This window comes from Mustela putorius, unplaced genomic scaffold (assembly GCF_011764305.1).
Source record: "Mustela putorius furo isolate JIRA1106 unplaced genomic scaffold, ASM1176430v1.1 tig00003836_pilon_pilon_pilon, whole genome shotgun sequence".
In the NCBI taxonomy this organism is placed as follows: domain Eukaryota; kingdom Metazoa; phylum Chordata; class Mammalia; order Carnivora; family Mustelidae; genus Mustela; species Mustela putorius.
Window position 1 is genome coordinate 11685261 of NW_025421989.1, and position 18661 is coordinate 11703921.

General features: G+C 45.3%; 1 protein-coding gene across 4 annotated transcripts in view; it reads right to left on the minus strand.

Moving 5' to 3' along the window:
* The window catches only part of CLTRN (collectrin, amino acid transport regulator), a 43390-nt gene that overhangs the window by 3676 nt on the left and 21053 nt on the right, over window positions 1–18661 (minus strand). For 2 of the 4 annotated variants that reach the window (XM_013059613.2, XM_004758891.3), the window contains 2 exons: window positions 11798–11911; window positions 6164–6358 (listed from right to left, as the gene is read on the minus strand). In XM_013059613.2, coding sequence (XP_012915067.1) covers window positions 6164–6358; window positions 11798–11911 — 309 coding nt within the window. Of the gene's footprint in view, window positions 1–4346; window positions 4462–6163; window positions 6359–11797; window positions 11912–18661 lie in introns of all 4 variants that reach the window. The other 2 variants (XM_013059612.2, XM_004758892.3) reach the window with 2 other exon arrangements.

Consider the following 18661-nt stretch of genomic DNA (forward strand, 5'->3'; position numbering starts at 1 on the left):
ATTCTGATTTGATGTTCTGCTAAAAACATGAATTCCTTTTCCTGAAAAATAAAATCGAGTGCTGACTTCCACTGTTCTTGCAGTGTACGGTGGTTCAGGAAGAAGACTGTTTTTAAAAAGTAACTAAAAGACCTGAAACTAGTTCTTAAAAACCTTGAGGGTGGATACTTCTCATAAATCTAGAGACAAGAGGGGAAATGAAGGGACCAAAAAAAAATGCCGGGTGACCCTTGGAGCTAAGGGGTGTGGAGGAGCAGGGTTAGGGTTAGGGTTTGCTCATGATAAAGTAGTGGTGGGGCGCCTGGGTGGCTCAGTCATTAGGCGTCTGCCTTCGGCTCAGGCCATGATCCCGGGGATCCTGGGATCGAGCCCCATATCGGGCTCCCTTTAGGGAGCCTGCTTCTCCCTCTCTGTTGCTCCCCCTGCTTGTTCTCGTTCTCTCTCTCTCCAATAAATAAATAAATAAATAAAATCTTTAAAAAAAAATAAAGTAGTGGTGGCTGAAAGCACAAAGAATATTTCTGTCTCCCCTCAAACAAGATAGGACTAAAGAGCCAAGGCCCAAGAATAGCCAGAAAAACAACAAAGGATAGACAAATATGATTTTGAAACAGAACAGAATTAATTATTGGGGAATTAGAACCATCCTCATAATCAGTATGGATGATTCCTGGCGAAAACGTCAGTGTTACTGGAATGATTTCAGTGGGCATTGCAGTCCAGTCAGACTGATGGCCTTTGGGATCCAGACTACCTGGTTTTATTTTATTTTTTTTAAGATTTTATTTGTTTATTTGACAGAGACCACAAGTAGGCAGGCAGAGAGAGAGAGGAGGAAGCAGGCTTCCCGCTGAGCAGAGAGCCCGATGCGGGGCTCAATCCCAGGACCTTGGGATCATGTCCTGAGCCAAAGGCAGAGACTTCAACCTACGAAGCCAGGTGCCCCCAGACTACCTGGTTTTATTTATTTTTTTTTAAGATTTTATTTATTTATTTGACAGAGAGAAATCACAAGTAGATGGAGAGGCAGGCAGAGAGAGAGAGAGAGGGAAGCAGGCTCCCTGCTGAGCAGAGAGCCCGATGCGGGACTCGATTCCAGGACCCTGAGATCATGACCTGAGCCGAAGGTAGTGGCTTAACCCACTGAGCCACCCAGGTGCCCAGACTACCTGGTTTTAAAAACGGTTACTACGAACCTTCTGACCATGTGACCATAGGCAGGGTGCTTCATGTCGCCATGTGGTAGTGATAATACTAATTAGTATCTATTTCATGACAGAAACCAGACTAAGTGCTTTGTGTACATCACCTCATTTAATTCCGATTGCAGTATTATAAAGATTTTATTATTATCTCTGTTTTTTAAGACATTATTTATTTACTTGAGAGAGAGAGAGCACAGAGGGAGAGTGAGGAGGAGAAGCAGACTCCTTGCTGAGCAGACAGCCCGATGGAGGCTTCATCCAGAGACCCTGAAATCACGACCTAAGCTGAAGGCAGACGTTTAACCAACTGAGCCACCCACGGGCCCCTTATTATCCCTGTTTTTCAAATAAAGGAGCTATGACTCAACTATATAAAGCAGCTTATCTTTGAGAAAGGAACAAGACTGGTGAAAGCAGTGCACCTAGAACTCTATTTAATCTCCCCAGGCTTCACTCAAAACACACATCTGATTCCTACTGAGTATGTGCACTTAAGAACAGCAAAGGAAAAGAATTATTAGCTCTAACATTTCTGATTTTACTTATTCATCTATTTTTAAGACTTTTTAAGAATGTGAAATTTCAGTATATTGATAATGTTGGCTGAGTCCCATCCCCTTGTGTGAAAAGCAGTATTGTTAGAAATCTAAATGCATTTATGTTTACTACTGCCCTTATGGGAATAGAAATATAACCAGAAATAAACCAAGTGAATCTACGAATGACTCTGCTCTACTGGGAGCATTAGCTAGGGTTATGTCCCGAGTCCTTAATCTGGCGTTGTTACCAAGTGCAAGACTATAATCTCCTTGTAGGCAGGAACCATCCACATTATCTGTGTATGTATCGTCCCTGATAAATACTAGAGCTCCTATCACAGAATGGATAGTCAATAAGGGAATAAGATATGTTTTACTTCTTTGGGTCTTGGCTTCTGGAGAGATGAATTTAGAGTACTTTCCAGTGTACAAAGCACTTGTGTGTATTCTCCAACTTTGTCTTCTCATCATCATAACTATGTAAGAAAATATTACTATCCTCATTTTCCAGATGTGACCTGCTTAAGATCACACAGCTAATAAGCACCAGGGCTTAAGACTGGAACCCAAAACCAAGAGTATCCATCCAGTGCTGCTTCTACTAAAACACGCATCACATCAACTGCATCGCCACTGTCATGGTCGCATCACCGTTGTCACCATCACAACCATCACTGTCATCATCATTCTCATCATCACAAAGCTGACCAGAGAACGAAAACATCTACTTGCAGGCTGGCAGTGGACACAGATCTACTACAGAAATCACTGTGGGATAGATGTAGTTCATCCTGGGTACCTGCCCACCTACTGGGCTGCCTAATTGTTTCCCCAAGATAAAATAAATAAATAAAATCATTTTCCAACTTTTTCTTTCCCTTCAACGAGTCTCTCATTTCCACAAACTGCTATTTTCAACTAGATGGTAAGAGAAAAGCAACTTCCTCAAATGATGTCCCAAGAGGTGGCATCTGCAATGGTGTGCTGAAGCTGGCTGCTGTAGGCTTGCACCAGGCAACTGTTAAATCTTCAGAAATTTCACAGTTGCTAGGAAATCAACGAATGCTACAAACTGGGATATTTTTTAGACAGCTGGTTAACCAGCTTACCACTCTTGTAGTAAATAGCAACCCTAATAAGATCACTTGCTTTTTAAAATAGGGCTTTGTGGGGCGCCTGGGTGGCTCAGCGGATTAGAGCCCCTGCCTTCGGCTCAGGTATGATCCCAGGGTCCTGGGATCGCTGCTTCCCCCTCTCTCTCTGCCTACTTGTGATCTCTGTCTGTCAAATAAATAAAATCTTAAAAAAAAATAAAATAAAATAGGGATTTGTTAACTAATAAAATCCCAAACAATGAGCCACTGAACTGGAAAACTTTTTATTTTTATTCATTTTTTTATTAAAGATTTTATTTATTTATTTGACAGAGATCACAAGTAGGCAGAGAGGCAGGCAGAGGGAGAGGAGGAAGCAGGCTCCCTGCTGAGCAGAGAGCCCGATGCGGGGCTCAATCCCAGGACCCTGGGATCATGACCTGAGTCAAAGGCAGAGGCTTTAACCCACTGAGCCACCCAGGCGCCCCTGGAAAACTTTTTATAGCATCCTGGCAATTTCTGGATGAAAATGAGATCCTTTTTTCAGTATCCCTTAGTCACAGAAATGGGTTAAGCTGATCTTGGATAATAATACTGTTTATTTAGTGCATGCTATATTCTAGGTACTTTATACACATTTATCTCAACCAATCCTCACGGAAGCCCTGTGAGATAGTACCTTCTTACTACAGATGGAGAAATAGTCCCACAGAAATTGGATGACTCGACCAAGGTCATTTGGCTAAAGGGCATAGGTGGTGTTTGAGTTCGCCCAGTTTGGCTTCCAATGACTGCACACTTCACAGTGACCAGCTATGAGTAATCAATGTAATGTTGCTACTGACAAAGGTAAAAGAATCGTTAAAGGTTTCCTTGAGAAATGCCCTGAACAGTAGGTTTAAATATGCATATGTCGTTGATGACAGTGGCATTCTTCTCCACGGAAGCAAAATGGTTAACTGAGACAACCTTCTCCCGGCTTTCTAAATGCAAGATTTTCTATCTAATGTATGGATTGAACTGTTGAACAAATCTTTGTTTCCTCAGGACTAAAAGCACTGGGGCCAACTTCTGCCTTTTCCATGATTAGAAAGGGCTTTCATGACCATCACCAGGGCTCTCCCCACTCCAGACCACACCCTCTCCACACCTTCCAAGCAGTACTTTGCCCACGAGAAACCCACCACAGATCGTATCTAACTTACAACACAACAAATCAATTTATCTTCAGAAGGTTGTCGTAACTGTCCTGACTCTATTTGCCAATTAGTGATGCTCTCCAGATTTCTGCAAGAGATGTGTCTATCTGTTTTCCTAGTCTGAACACAAAGTGAATTTGCAAAGGCAAGGTTGTGACAACAGCCTCACTTCTCCCAGGCAACAGATTACGATGCTACACACCCAATTATTATATTACTGCAGGGCCTGCTCAGCAGGAAAGAGACAGCACGAGCTGGAAGGCCAGCAAATGGCAGGATAATAAAATAACAGTAACAGCTAACACTTACTGAGCGCTCACCGTGGGCCAGGCACCACTCTAAGCACACCACTGCATTAACTCTTTTTATCCCACCAAGGTCATTATTTCCGGTATACCTCGCTGTCACTCCAGCAAAGTCATCTCTGCACAAGCAACAAAGAAAAATTTAACCAACCCGATGCTAGCACCGCAAACCATACTCTCCTGCGCTTGGGTTCCCTGACTCATTGCCTGTGCCTCCTGATATGCAGAGTTAATGGATTACATACAACAGCAGAATCTAGGATATAAATACTTTGGATCTAAGCAGTATGTCTTATCGTCGGTCCTTCTAACTCCTACAGTATACTGTGCTAGTGAGGAAACTGGGAACCAAGGAGATGAAGTGAATTTATAGAGGTTACAATCGTTAGAAATCCTAGAAGCACAGTATTACAGGATTATATGGAACTTAAACATATTAAACATAAGGTGTCAAATATTCCAAGGGAATCTTTCTTAATATTAAAAAAAAAAAAAAAGACTGAAAACAAAACAAACTGACAACTTGTACCACGGCTCTCAGCATTGCATGCCATGCCGAGATGAAGAATATCAAGCAAGTACAACTTGATTTTAACCTCTGAGTTTTAAGATGGGGACTAGACATAAATCTCATTTATTCCAGAGCATTTCACTTGTCATTTGTGGAAAAAAGTTACAAAGGCCAACATCTGAAATGATCCCCTTCTGCTAGTAACTAGGGTGAGGCATAGGGACAGGAGTAAACCTCCAGAGAAACATTTAGTTGAACCCACACTTGGCCAAACTCAACCCCCATGTCTGTGTGGGCATCGACCCTTTTGAAAGCCAATGCATGTCCCTGTGATTTCCACTTACCAAAATTCTTCTTCCTTGGAATCAGATGAGAAGGTTTTAGAAAAATCAAACTGTCTAATGAAGAGTAAGGACCCTCTCCACTTCCCGTCTGCATCCGAGCTACTTGTAAACAAAACTCTCTCCTTTCGTCATGCTGAGAAATCCTCTCCGCCTCTCCTCCTGTTCTCCCACCTTTGTTACTTTCTCAGTGGTCTCAAAGTCTCAAAGTCTCCCTTGAAGTAACGGCAATAATTTAGACAGCAAAGTTTGTAGGTGCCCCGGGATCCAGGTAAAGGAACTCCCAGCTTCCAAACTGGAAGCTCTCAAACCAAGTGAATTAGAATAACCTGGATAGTCATTAAAATGTATCCCCTTTACAGATTATACTTTGCAGTAGGGCAAACCTTCATTTTAAACAAGCGTTCCTGCTGATTCTGATGCAAGGTGTTGATTCGGAGTTCACCTAGGAACGTAGTTCTACAGGCACTAGAGGGACAGGCAACTATTGGAAGGAGGGAAGCAGAGAAGCACAAGAGTATCCGCGACAAGAGGGGGCCTGTAGGCACTGGGCCAAGAAAAGGCAAGCCAAGCTGGGGAGGCGTGGAAAGAACCGTGGAACTGCTGGCATTTGCCGGTAGAGGACTGTTAAAGATTAACTCTGCCTACCCAAAAAGTCTACTTAGGTTTGTATATCCAACTTACAAAAGCATAATACAGATATTAAAATCAATTCTTGATATGAAATATTCATACGGTGTAGAAGAAAGAAAAAGATAGTATTGGAAGGAGTCATAGTTAGTAAGGGACACTGGACTCTAGAAAGTCTCTAAACACAAGAGCCCAAGTGATATTTTGATAATCACCAATATTTTCAAAGTTTCAGATTTAAGGCATTATCTTCAGCTTGGAGAAAATTCCCTCCTCATTTTTCCAAGTCATAAGGAAATAGGAAAATCCTCCCTAAGTCACTCTGTTTAAGCATCTTACCTTCTACGTTGCCGGATTCCTGATAAAATCAACAGCATGACTGCCACTATGACGATGCAAAATATCACACTGAATATAATAATCCAGATGGGCATGGATGGGTCAGTGGGTGGTGCAAGAGTGGAAGGAATTTTTAAAAATTCCAGGGTCTGGTCATTCAAAAAGAAGGCATTGTTGATCCGGTTCCTATTCATTCTATAATATAATGAGGATTAAAAACAAACAAGAGAGAAAAAAAGTTATAAACAGAAGGTATAGTCCTATCTCTTCATGATTATAATTATCTCTAGAACAGAGCATCCCTGTGGCAAGAGACCTCGGGTTGACTAGACAGTCTGACGGGGGGCAGTCATGCTGTGGTACTCTTTTCATAGCAGTGCTGGCTGCTACGGAAAGGCTCGCCTACTGCCCTCCATTGTTGGGAATGTCCTAGAAGTAACCAGAAGTCCTGAGCTTGAAGCTCTGCCCACCAGGTTTTATTTCCAGAAAGGCAGCCTCTAGACTAAGATGACACAACTCGATTTAAGGTGACTTACACAAATACCAAGAGCAGGAAGAGGGAAAGTTGTGTGTAAAAAAGTGGGTGAAAGGGGCACCTGGGTGGCTCAATGGGTTAAGCCTCTGCCTTCGGCTCAGGTCATGATCTCAGGGTCCTGGGATCGGGTCCTGCATCGGGCTCTCTGCTCAGTAGGGGGCCTGCTTCCCTCTCTCTCTCTCTCTCTGCCTGCCTTTCTGCCTACTTGTGATCTCTCTCTATCAAATAAATAAATAAAATATTTTTTTTAAAAAGTGGGTGAAAAACTCAAGAAGAAAAGAAAATCAGGAATAAAAAAGAACCATGAAGCCAGGAGCAGCTGTAAATCCATCAGTTTGATTTTTTTTTCATTAATTCAACAAACATTTGCTGAAAACTTACCAAGTACCAGATATGGTGGTAAGTGCTGGAGATATAAAGTGAAATGAAATACCAAGGTGCTTACAGTCTAGACCAGTCGAGAAGAATGGCACATCAGTCCCTCCACAATGACAGTGCAGTGCAAAATGTTCCATGAGAGACGTTAAGTATGGCTGCCGTGGGAGATGGTGGGGGGGGCAAGTACCTCATATCAAGAAGTCAGGGCTGCTTTCCTGAGAAAGCAACATTGAGCTGTGTTTTGAGGGACCCACAGGAATCCTTGAGGCCAGAGTGTGTAGTAAGCACAGGAATGGAGACAACAGTATCATAGTTTTGTTCAGGACTGTAAGTTTCATGTGAATAAAGTCATTGGTGCTTGAGAAGCCCAAAAATCCAGAAAAAATATCAAGGTAAATGAATTACTCTTGCTGGGGAAAATCTGCATTTTTGGTGGTGGCAGTGGTTAGGGAGGGGTTGAGAGCAAAGACTTATTTGACTGAAACCAAATAAGTGAATTTCTAACTGGAATTTGCAAACTAGATGAGGAGATTTCTTGGGATATTCGCTGGCCTTTACTGCATTCACACTAGACAACTGACTTCATCTACCTCTGGAGCAGCAACGGAAAATACATATATGATGTGAGCTTCATGTGTGACTTCAAATACTCTATGAGGTGCATTTTAAGAGAACATAAAAAGAAAGGGGTGAAATTATTTTAATTTTTTTAAGTAGGCTCCACACCCAACATGGGGCTTTAACTCGTATCCCTGAGATCAAGAGTCACATGGCCTACTGACCAAGCCAGCCCGGTACCCTGAACTATTTTAATAATTTTTTTGCCCAACACAGCCAGAAAAATATAATTTCAACCTGTTGTCAATCTTGAGTTGGCTCACATTGTATTTTGTACTCAATCTTTGAAATGTGATGTGTACTTTACACTTAGGGTGTATCTAATCTTGGACTAGCTACATTTCAAGTGCTCCGCAGTCACATATGGGGAATGACTACCATGCTGGACAGTGCAGGACTTGAACCTGACAGTAATGGCTTGACAATCTCTGCAGATCAGCATGAGGCTATCAGGAAAGACCTCCTTTAGCAAATAAAAATCTATGTAGAGACATGATTACTCACAAATGTGAAAAAGAATCCCAGCCAGATAATCTATAGCAGCAGATAATTCCAATGTAATTTTTTTATCATAATACCCGCTAATTCCATCCATGTTGTTGCAAATGGCAAGACTTCATTCTTTTTTTTTTTATTTTAAAGATTTTTATTTATTCATTTGACAGAGAGAGATCACAAGTAGGCAGAGAGGCAGGCAGAGAGAGAGGAAGGGAAGCAGGCCCCCTCTGAGCAGAGAGCCCGATGTGGGACTCGATCCCAGGACCCTGAGATCATGACCTGAGCCGAAGGCAGCGGCTTAACCCACTGAGCCACCCAGGCACCCCAAGATTTCATTCTTTTTGATGGCTGAGTAATATTCGTGTGTGTGTGTGAGTGTGTGTGTGTGTGTGTGTGTGTGTGTGAGAGAGAGAGAGAGAGTCAGTCATCTGCTGATGAACGTCTGGGCTCTTCCCATATTTTGGGTATTGTCAAATTACAGAAAAGCTTCCTTTTTCCAGAACCTATCACTGATAATCTGGGAACACAAACGTCTCTACAAAATAACGAACCCCACTACTAAGGTATGACTCAGAGTAAAATGAGAAGTTGCTCTATATTCTCATTCTAGCTACCTGGTTAGTGAACACTTTGCTGTTCTTTTGCCTCTCGGACTGATTAGAAGTTATAAGTAATTAATGAATCACTGAACACTACCTCAAAAACTAATGATGTACTATACAGTGGCTAACCGAACATAATAAAAAATAGTAAATAACTAGATAGATACATAGATAGATAGAAAAAAAGAGACAGATGTTCTGGGGCACCTGAGTGGCTCAGTTGGTTAAGCATCTGCCCTCAGCTCAAGTCATGATCCTAGGGTCCTGGGATCGAGTCCCGCAGCAGGCTCTCTGCTCAGCAGGAAGTCTGCTTCTCCCTCTGTCCCTCACCTCTTTTTCTCTCTCTCAAACAAATAAATAAAATCCTTAAAAAAAAACAATTACTCAGAAGTGATCGGTGTTGACATGAAATGCCACACACGTGCAGGAACGCACTTCACAAAGCAGAGAGGGTTGTGCAAATAGGAAGCAGAACTAGCATCACTGCGCCCACCTCCACCAGAATCTTCAGCCTTGAAATTCCTATTACCTGCCCTCTAGCTGCCATCCCCTTGCTTTTCATGCTATCCTTCTTTCTTGGTACTGTTCCCTTTATTTTCATACAATCCTGCTGAGACCGATCCCTGGCATAACTTCTCATTCTTTCAGCCTTCCCCACCCCCTAAGCAGCGTCTCCTGCAAGGACCTTTGACAGAGGCGTTCTGTCGTGGACATACTCATCTGCGTCCTCCACCTTCTCCCCCAACACTCACTCTCCTCCCTCGCATTAACGGGAGCCTGCTCTCACCGCAGCGCCTTCACTTCCTTGTAGTCCTCCTAGAGCATGGAGACGGTGTGAATAAAATACAGTGAAATACAGTGTTCCTAATTCTCATGCCCTAAGTGCTGGGTCTTAACAGTATTTTTAGTGGTATAAGTACACGAACAATGTAGTTCAAACCTTCCTGTTAAAGCAGATTAAATCATATCCTGCTAGTATAGATCCTCAAGACCTTTGCTTCGGCGAGGGAAATGGACGATTGTTCACACAAAAACCTTTGGCGTTGATTACATACTCATTATCTTAAATGAGAATCTACCAATATTAAATGTTAATATTTTACAGACAGTAAATGAGTTCTGCTAGGTATTTCTTCATGGTAAAGAGAATAATGTGTATTTCGGTAACCTGTAAATCTGTTGTAAGGGGAATTACTTGGTTTCCTTCTTTCTTTTTCCAGAAATAGTTTCTTTTCTGAACTTACTGTTCCAATATACCTTTGCCCAACAGTAGTCATTTTAGGGATGGAAAGTTTACATACATAAAGTACACACTGATTAAAGTAAAAACAAACTGCATCCTTCTCTGAAGTCAAGAATACACTTCACTTGGGGCTCCTGGGTGGCTCAGTGGGTTAAAGCCTCTGCCTTCGGCTCAGGTCATGATCTCAGGGTCCTGGGATCGAGCCCCTCATCGGGCTCTCTGCTCAGTGGGGAGCCTGCTTCCTCCTCTCTCTCTGCCTGCTTCTCTGCCTACTTGTGATTCTCTGTGTGTCAAATAAATAAATAAAATCTTAAAAAAAAAAGAATACACTTCACTTTTGAAAGATCGTCATGATTACAAGGAGGGGTGGAGAAGAACTGGGGGAAAACTGTGTAAAATCTGAAGTGGGTAAAAAATATTACTGAGTATCTGGTGAATTCACCTTTCTGGACAATTTATACCTTCTATTTGTCTTTGAGTTATTTCGCAAATCTATAAGTGGTAGAAAACTGACATAATGTAAATGATTCTTGCCCAGAGAAAATCAAGTGAGCTGTGTCTGGTCGAATATGACTGATCACTACCTGATGGACAGAATGGTGCACCTTTTTGTATATGGACATCACCATTCCCTGATTGCCAAAGATGTACTGGTACTTGAAGTCTCCTTTGGGTTTTTGTTTGTTTGCTTTTTAAAGATTTTATTTATTTATTTGTCAGAGAGAACACAAGCTGGGTGAGCAGTAGGCAGAGGGAGAAGCAAGCAGAGGAAGAAGCAGGCTCCCCGCTGACTAAGGAGCTCGATGTGGGACTCGATCCCAGGACCCTGAGATCATGATCTGAGCCTAAGGCAGACACTTAATGGACTGAGCCACTCAGGCGTCCCTTGAAGTCTCCTTTGAACTGCTTTTACCATTTTACTGGTTCCCTCATTAATTAATGAGACAATAAAATCTTTAGTGGCATTTACTTTTAATTTGTATGACAGTCACGCTCTTACCTTGTTTTTAAAAAAAAAAAAATCTTTTAAAGGCAAAGACTGTACATTAACTAAAGAAGTTAAGTCCTTAGAGACCCAAAAAATGAGACCATTTTTATTGTTTAAATAAAAGCCAAATGTATGACTTGTCCTTCAAAATACCTTATATTTATTAACTCATTTAACCTTCTCAACAACTCTGAGGGAGAGGTACCATAACTATTCCTGTTTTATAGATTATAGGAGGAAAACAAAATGAGGGGAAGTAACTTGTCTGTAATCCAGAGACAAAACCTACGAATTTGGGCTCCAGAATCCATGTGATAAACCATCACACAACAGCACCACACCAGGTTTTCTTGCCAAAAGAAGACAGCCCTAAACATTCATAGCTAATATTTAAACCAGGGCTTCTCAGCCACAGCACAATTGGCTTTTGGGGTTGAATAACTCTTTGTTCTGATGGGCCATCCTGTGCATAGCAGGATGTTCGGCATCACCCCTAACTTCCGTCGACTCAACACCCCACGCCCCTCACCTCAACTGTGACAACAAAGATGTCTCCAGACATTGCCAAATGTCTCCTTGTAGGCAAAATTGTCCCTGGATAAGAAACACTGATCCAAACTAATGCTTAATACAAGCTAACAAAATTAAATCTTTCACCTATGAATACATAAATCATTGTGAAGCACAGAGAGAATTCTTCAAAATTTATGAAAACTGTCGAATCAATCAACAAGTTGATATGCCAGGAGAAGACATATTTAGCGGTGATTACCTTATGGCTGACTGTATCTCAACAGCAGGAAGGGTGTGATTTTTTGAAGGATCTGTAACCACAAACCAGAATGACACCCGCTGGGTTACATTGCAAAGTAGGACATGGGAAATTCTGCAGATGATGGAGAAAAAAAATACATTATAAGCAAATTATGACCGATTCCATTGGAACATCCACTCTGGCATAATTACCATCTTAAAAGGTGTCTTAGCTATGAACTCATTTTTACTGTTTTAAGAAATGCCTTATTAAGAAGAAAATAACACAGGAAATCTCCTTTGTTGCAAAATCAGATACTTGGGAATCACTCCTTAAATGAGAATCTACCAAAATGAGAAAATAACCAAAGTACACAGTCAAGAGTGTTAAGGATCTCATTCTTCATCACCTGCTAGCTGACAAGCATCCCTGCTTCCCCAACACTGAGCCTCTTTCAAAACCACAGACGCCTCTGGTGTTCCTTCATCGAGCTGTTCTTAGTCTCATTCAGACTGACACATCCCAGATCCAGACAAATCAGTTGCCCCTCTCTGGCCCCATACTGCTTCTGTGCTGGCCACACCGCCATCCCTCTCCCACTCAGGTACTGGAGCAGACACACGAGGAGACCTCCAAGCTGAAGTGCAATCATCAATTTACCAGCAGTCTTTGAACACTGTTTCTGCAATTATTTGCTTTCCAACTGTCAATGGGAATGTGCCACACCACTCTGAGTACATACATTGCCGGGACATATGACAGGAAAGAAATGACATTAGTGTTCAGATGGGAGACAATTATATATGAATATATGAAAGATATAAAGATTAAAAATTACAGGAGAGTCAACATAACTCAATGTTGCCAGGACTAAAACATAAATCATGAACACATTCACCATTTTCTTAGGAGCAAAACTGCAAAAAGTGACATTAGCAACTGTTCTGGAAGATGGAAGCACCCATCACCTTTACTAATAAATGTAAATTCCTCTTCCTTTAAAAGAGCATTCAAGTGCATTTTTACAATAATGAAGGAGAGAGCCATTCTGCCGGTTTTCTGTATTTTCAGGACCCGAGAGAAATGACTACATTTTCTCCCACTAAGTGTCAGGTACAAACGCCGAAGCAGGCCTCGCGGCCCCTGTGCCTAGAGCCACGTGCCAGGGACATGCAGTGTGATCTGGAGGGTCCGCGGTCCTCAGCAGCAGGCGTGCCCGGGGCATCTTCCCCGTCCGCGGGGCCCGGGCCTGGCTCGTGCAGGGCCCCTGTCCAGGAGGTTCCCCACGTGAGACCCCGCGTGCCGCCCGTGCGTCGCGATTTCAACGGTCGCCCCAGCCCGGCGTGTTCCGCGTCCGCAGACACTCGGAGCCCTTGCGGAAGCCGTGTTTCGCCCTCCGAGGCCCCGACGCCGCCGCACCGCCAACATGGGCGGCTACCTGAGCAGACACCTGGGCAGATACCTGCGCACGGCCAAGGCCGCGCTGCCACGCCCCGCTTGGGGAAACCGCTACCTGCGGGCCAGGCCCGCCCCCCACCGCCGGGGCGCGGTCCAGAGCCAAGTCATCTCGGTGCACCGGGAGCGCTGGATGCAGAGCCGGACCCACCTCCCGCTGCCGCCCCACCTGGACCACCCCCGAGTCCAGAGGGCCGTAGTGCCCAAGGCCTGGAGGAGCTTCCGCGGCAAGTCCCCCCTCCACACCTTCCTGGGGCTGGATTTCTCTAGCAGGCCCGAGAGCTTCGTGAGGCACTGCCTCTGGAAGGCCCAGAACGTCCTGAACGTCTGGAACATGGTGACCGTCAACATCGCTCCTCCTGAGGGCGGCGGGAGCTCCAGCGGGCGCCCAGCCACCCAGGAGCGCCCGCACTCCTGCGCCATGGAGATCCGGCTGAGGGCTCGCAGCCCCGGCCAGAGAGGGAAGAAGAGGAGCGGCAGAGCTCTCCGGTTCGAAGGCCCCCCGGCCAAGAGGAGGCGGCAGAGCCCAGGGGCCAGGCCGTCCGCCTTCAGGCCTGTGTGGAAAGATGGCATGGCCCCTTCCTTCGTGCCCAGGCCTGGGCCTCTGAGAAGAGGCCTCTTCTGGCATCGCGCCGACCAGGAGGCCACCCAGCCCGGGCCCGACCCGCCGCCAGGACACCAGCAGGCCCCAGGAGAGTCACCGGGCCTCGGCTTGAGAGCAGATGAGCGTGTCCCAGAGCCTGGGCCCTCCTGCAGCCTGGGGCTCCCCTTGTATCCTGAGCCACCGCCTGAGACTCGAACCAGCAGTCCTTTTACCCCCGCTGACCCCCGCTCTACTAAACCCCGGCATGAGTGACCGGCCCCGGCAGCCAGCCCTCACCGCCCGGGCAGCAGCTCCGCCCAGGCCCCAGACCCACCTCCCTTGACCCATGGGGCTGGCATCCAAACCTCGGTCTTCCTCCTGCCCTCCCCCTGCCCGCCTTCTCCCTGGAGACACACTTAGCGGGAAGGCCTGCTTCTCCCCTTTTCCCAGTTTCTTGAGTGAAAACACTGTTCTGTTAGTAACAATAATAAAGTTTCGTTATACAGAGTGTCGTCTTTCTTTCAAAGGGACATATACGAGGATTTCGTCTACACTGAGAATTCTCTGTCTTGGCACTGTTAACATTTGGGGCCGGGTAATTCTTTCCTGGTCCTTGGGTGCTGTCCTCTGCATCGTAGGGTTTTAGCACAACCCCTGGCCTCTATCTTCTAGGGGCGGGCAGCGCACCCACATTGTGAAAATACCAAAATATTTCCGAACATTGCCATATATTCCAGAAGGAGGTGGGGGTGGGGGGAGAGAGGTGGGAGGGTGGGGGGGGGTGAGGGGTAGTGGGAAGGTGGTGGGGGAGTGGGGGAGCACTTGGAAGAAAAAAAAGCCCACACTGGTGGAAAAACTGAGGGACAGTGACCTCTGCTGGCAGAAAGAGTCAAGCTTCGTCTTTTTAAAAATAAGCTACTTGTTGGCAAAACTGAAAATGCTAAATACTGGGAAGTGGTGGGAAAGATGCTGAGAACTGGGGCGCCAGGCAGCGCTGAGTGCGAATGTGTAGCAACGCTTGGAAGTGCTGCCCAGAGCGGAGCGTGACCATGAGAAACTCTCCTACACGGTGTGTACACACCCCTGCCACACACACATACGCCCCACACCACACACATACCCCCCATGTACACACACACATACACACACATCACACACACACCCACACACACATACCCCGTCACACAAAACCACCCCCCCACATACACCACACACCCCCAAACAAACCCACACACACATACACCACACAGCACACACATACCGTCCCACACACATAACACATGCACCATACCCACACACACCACATACACACTCCCACACACATCCCCTACGCACACCACATATCCCACACACCCACCATACACACACCCTCCCACACACATACACTCACAGACACCAACCACATACCCATCACAGACACCCACACACACACCACACACACACACCCTACACACCACACATACCCACAAAACATACACCCACAACACACACCCCCACAACACACATACCCCAAACACACACACACACCACCCATACCACACACACACCCTCACACATAACACACATCCCCACCCACACACACCATACACACCCCCACACACCCACCACCTACACCCACACACACACCAGCACTAACACCACATGCACACACACCACACATAACCGCACACACACCCCACCCAAATACCACACACACACTCCCATACACACTCCCTACACACATCAAACACACTACCCACAACCACACACCCCCACCGACATATACACCACACACACCCACCACCCACCACACACACACCCACAAACACACCACAACCCCCCCCCACACAGAGCAGTGAGAATGTTCTTCCCAGCACTCCGTCAGAACAGAGAAGCCGAACAACCTAAATGCTCACTCACAGGGGACAGCTAACGTAAACATACTATGCGCTAGCGAGGAAATTCTGTTCCACAAACCGAAGGAAGGACATAGCCCCAGGATTCTCCACTCTTGGGCTACTGGGCCATGCCGTTCTCTGCATCATGGGATGCTGAGCGGCACCCCTGGCCCCCGTCACCCAGACAGCAGCAGGACCACCTCCAGCGGTGACAGCCACACGCATCTACAGACACTGCCAAATATGCCCAGGGGGACCGACATCACCCCCAGTGGGAAAGCACTGAACTAGGGCTCTGTGGTTTTGACGACAGGTTACATCTCAAAACGAATCTGCTGAATGAAAAAGCCGGGGACTGGTAGAGTATGTGTGGCTCACGCCATTTACAGAATTTAAACAAATGCAAAGTAACGTTGCTGGGAAAATGGGGAAGCCAGGAACCACATTAAGAGGTCTTCTGGACACTTTCCCTGCCTCGCTCCTTCCATCGAAAGCCTCTTTAAATAGTGTTTAAACATGAATTTCACAGCATCCACCTTTAGAGAGTCCGAGAATAAACAAAGTCTCTTCTCCGGTGCAGCCTGCGTTCTAAGGGGGCGCAGACAGAAGAAACAAGGAAACGGACACACTAGCAGGTGCAGAGAAGCTCCATAAGGAAAAATAAAGAAGGAATAAGGACACGTATGAGTCCACCAACACAACCGGGACCCTACGTCCTTTCCCGTGTCCGCATCACCATGGAACTACAGCATCCTTTACTATGAATGCAAGTTCTTTACCTGGGGTTTCTGTAGGGGCAATGCCTACTTTCACGTAGCACCTCAGCGAAGAGATTGAAAATGTTTTATCTACCTAGACGTGAAGATTACTAGAAGATGCAAACTGTTCCTGAAAATATTAAAGTCAACATTTTCAATGCTGACAGTTACTGTTAGATACAAAATGTCTTAGACTGAACCGCTAGAAGTCAAGTTCATGTTTTGAGGTTTACTCCCTGCCATTTGCTGGACTTGAGACGAGGCATTTCACTCTACAGCAGTTGCTAGAATGGGCTGGACGTCTTAGTGTGTCCACAAGGGTACCGGTGGCATTTTGAGGAGGGAATTCCTTATTAGCTGGAACTGTCCTGAACTTGGCAGCACGTTGATCACCTCTGAGCCCTGCCGTCTAAATACTACAACACTCTCCAGGCATAGATGCAGCCCCCAAACACACCATATTTCCATATGCTACCTGGCTGGGGTCAGAACTGTACACACATAAGAAACACTCATAAACCATCTCCAAAGTGTCAAGTCCTGAAAACCGAGGCAGATCAAGTTCATGAAAACCAAAGGAAGACAGAGAAATACTCTCCATCGCTAGAGAGATCACTGAAGAGGCATCAATTCTGCGACAGAGGAAGGACATTAGTGAAAGGGGAAGTGGGTCTGAAAAATTCCAATTTAAAAGTATTGAAATAATGATAATTCCTTAGTTTTGATATAGTTATTGTGGGTATTTAATAGAACAGCATCAGGGTAATGGGGGAAGAGTCTAGAGCAGAGTTTCTCAAACTCAGCACTATTAACATTTTAGGCTGCCTAAGTCTTGTCTGTAGGAGGCTGTCTGTTCTTTTCTAGAACGTGTACCACATCCCCAGCCTCTGCACACTCGAGGCCAGTAGCACATCCAACTGTAACACCAGAGGACCTCCACACAAGTCGACATAAGCTCAGGGGCAGTGGAGGGAAGAAATCCCCCAGGCTGAGAGCCATTAGTACACAGGATCGCTCTATATGATCTCTGCAAGTCTTCTGTAAATACATCTGTAGGTTTTCTAACTAAATACATATAAATACAGGAGCAAAGCAGGTAGTTTTAAAGTTGCCTGGGTAGGGTACAGTAATATGATCTACAAGAATAAAACAAGGGAATGGATTAGTAATAGTTTTACTGGCTTTACTGACAAAGAGATAACATACAAATGTACTCTAAAGGTAGTAGTCATATTCAAATGAAGATATGGGCATCCACCAGCCTAACAACGGTCTTAATAATTAAGGAACATGTCTGGAAACTAGTTCTGTGTTCAGATGCATCAAGCACTTATCAGGGAGCCTGACTGTCCTAGTGTCCTATGGGGCACTATGTCCGTCATCTCTCCTAGATTCATAGAGTAAAAAGGGGGAACAATATATTCACTGCTGAGGGTCTTTGACTAGAGAATATTAAGTATCCTCCCTACATAGTGGTTCCTCCAGTCAATGAAGTCTGTGGTTCTTCAGAAAACAGAAAAGTTGTCTGGTGCTCAACAAAGACCAACCATAGAGATACAATGACTGAGAAGTGCTTCTATTTTGTTCTGATACAGGCAGTTGAAGTGGTAATGAGTAAGCCCACTTCCTAAAGGAACGAGTTTGTGGGAAGGGCCAGGGGAGAGCACACCCTGCTTCTGGAGAGGGCTATAAGGCAAAGGCTATAGAGGAAGACAGAAACTCATGGGCTGGGGCTTCCTCCTTGTTTGGATGATGCTTTGGGAAAGGAACCATGATGTCTTGGTTTCCCCAAGACTGAGAAATTGAAGGCCAACAAGAGATAGAGCCCAGGCAGTCCAGACCCACTTCTACTATGATGACTGACACTAGATCCAGCAGGGGAGTCTCCCCTGAGGTAGCAGAAGAGGGAGAAATGGGTGGGTGGCCATTGTTTCCTTGTGCCCGTGGCTTAGGAGCCTGGGTAAACAAGCTTCACTCACTCACAAAAGTGTACTAAGAAGTAGCATAGCTCAGCCAACATGGTTCGGGGTGGTGAGGAAGAGTTCCTACTGCAACGGCTTTTAGATGCCACGACCCTTCCCGTAAGTGCACGAGTTGCAGTGCTAAGACCCTTGAACACCAAGGTCATAGGATCGTGAGCCAACCAGAAGATTAAAAACCAAAGTAGAAGCTGATAATCCTGAGATGCCTGAATTGGCTCACAAGATTC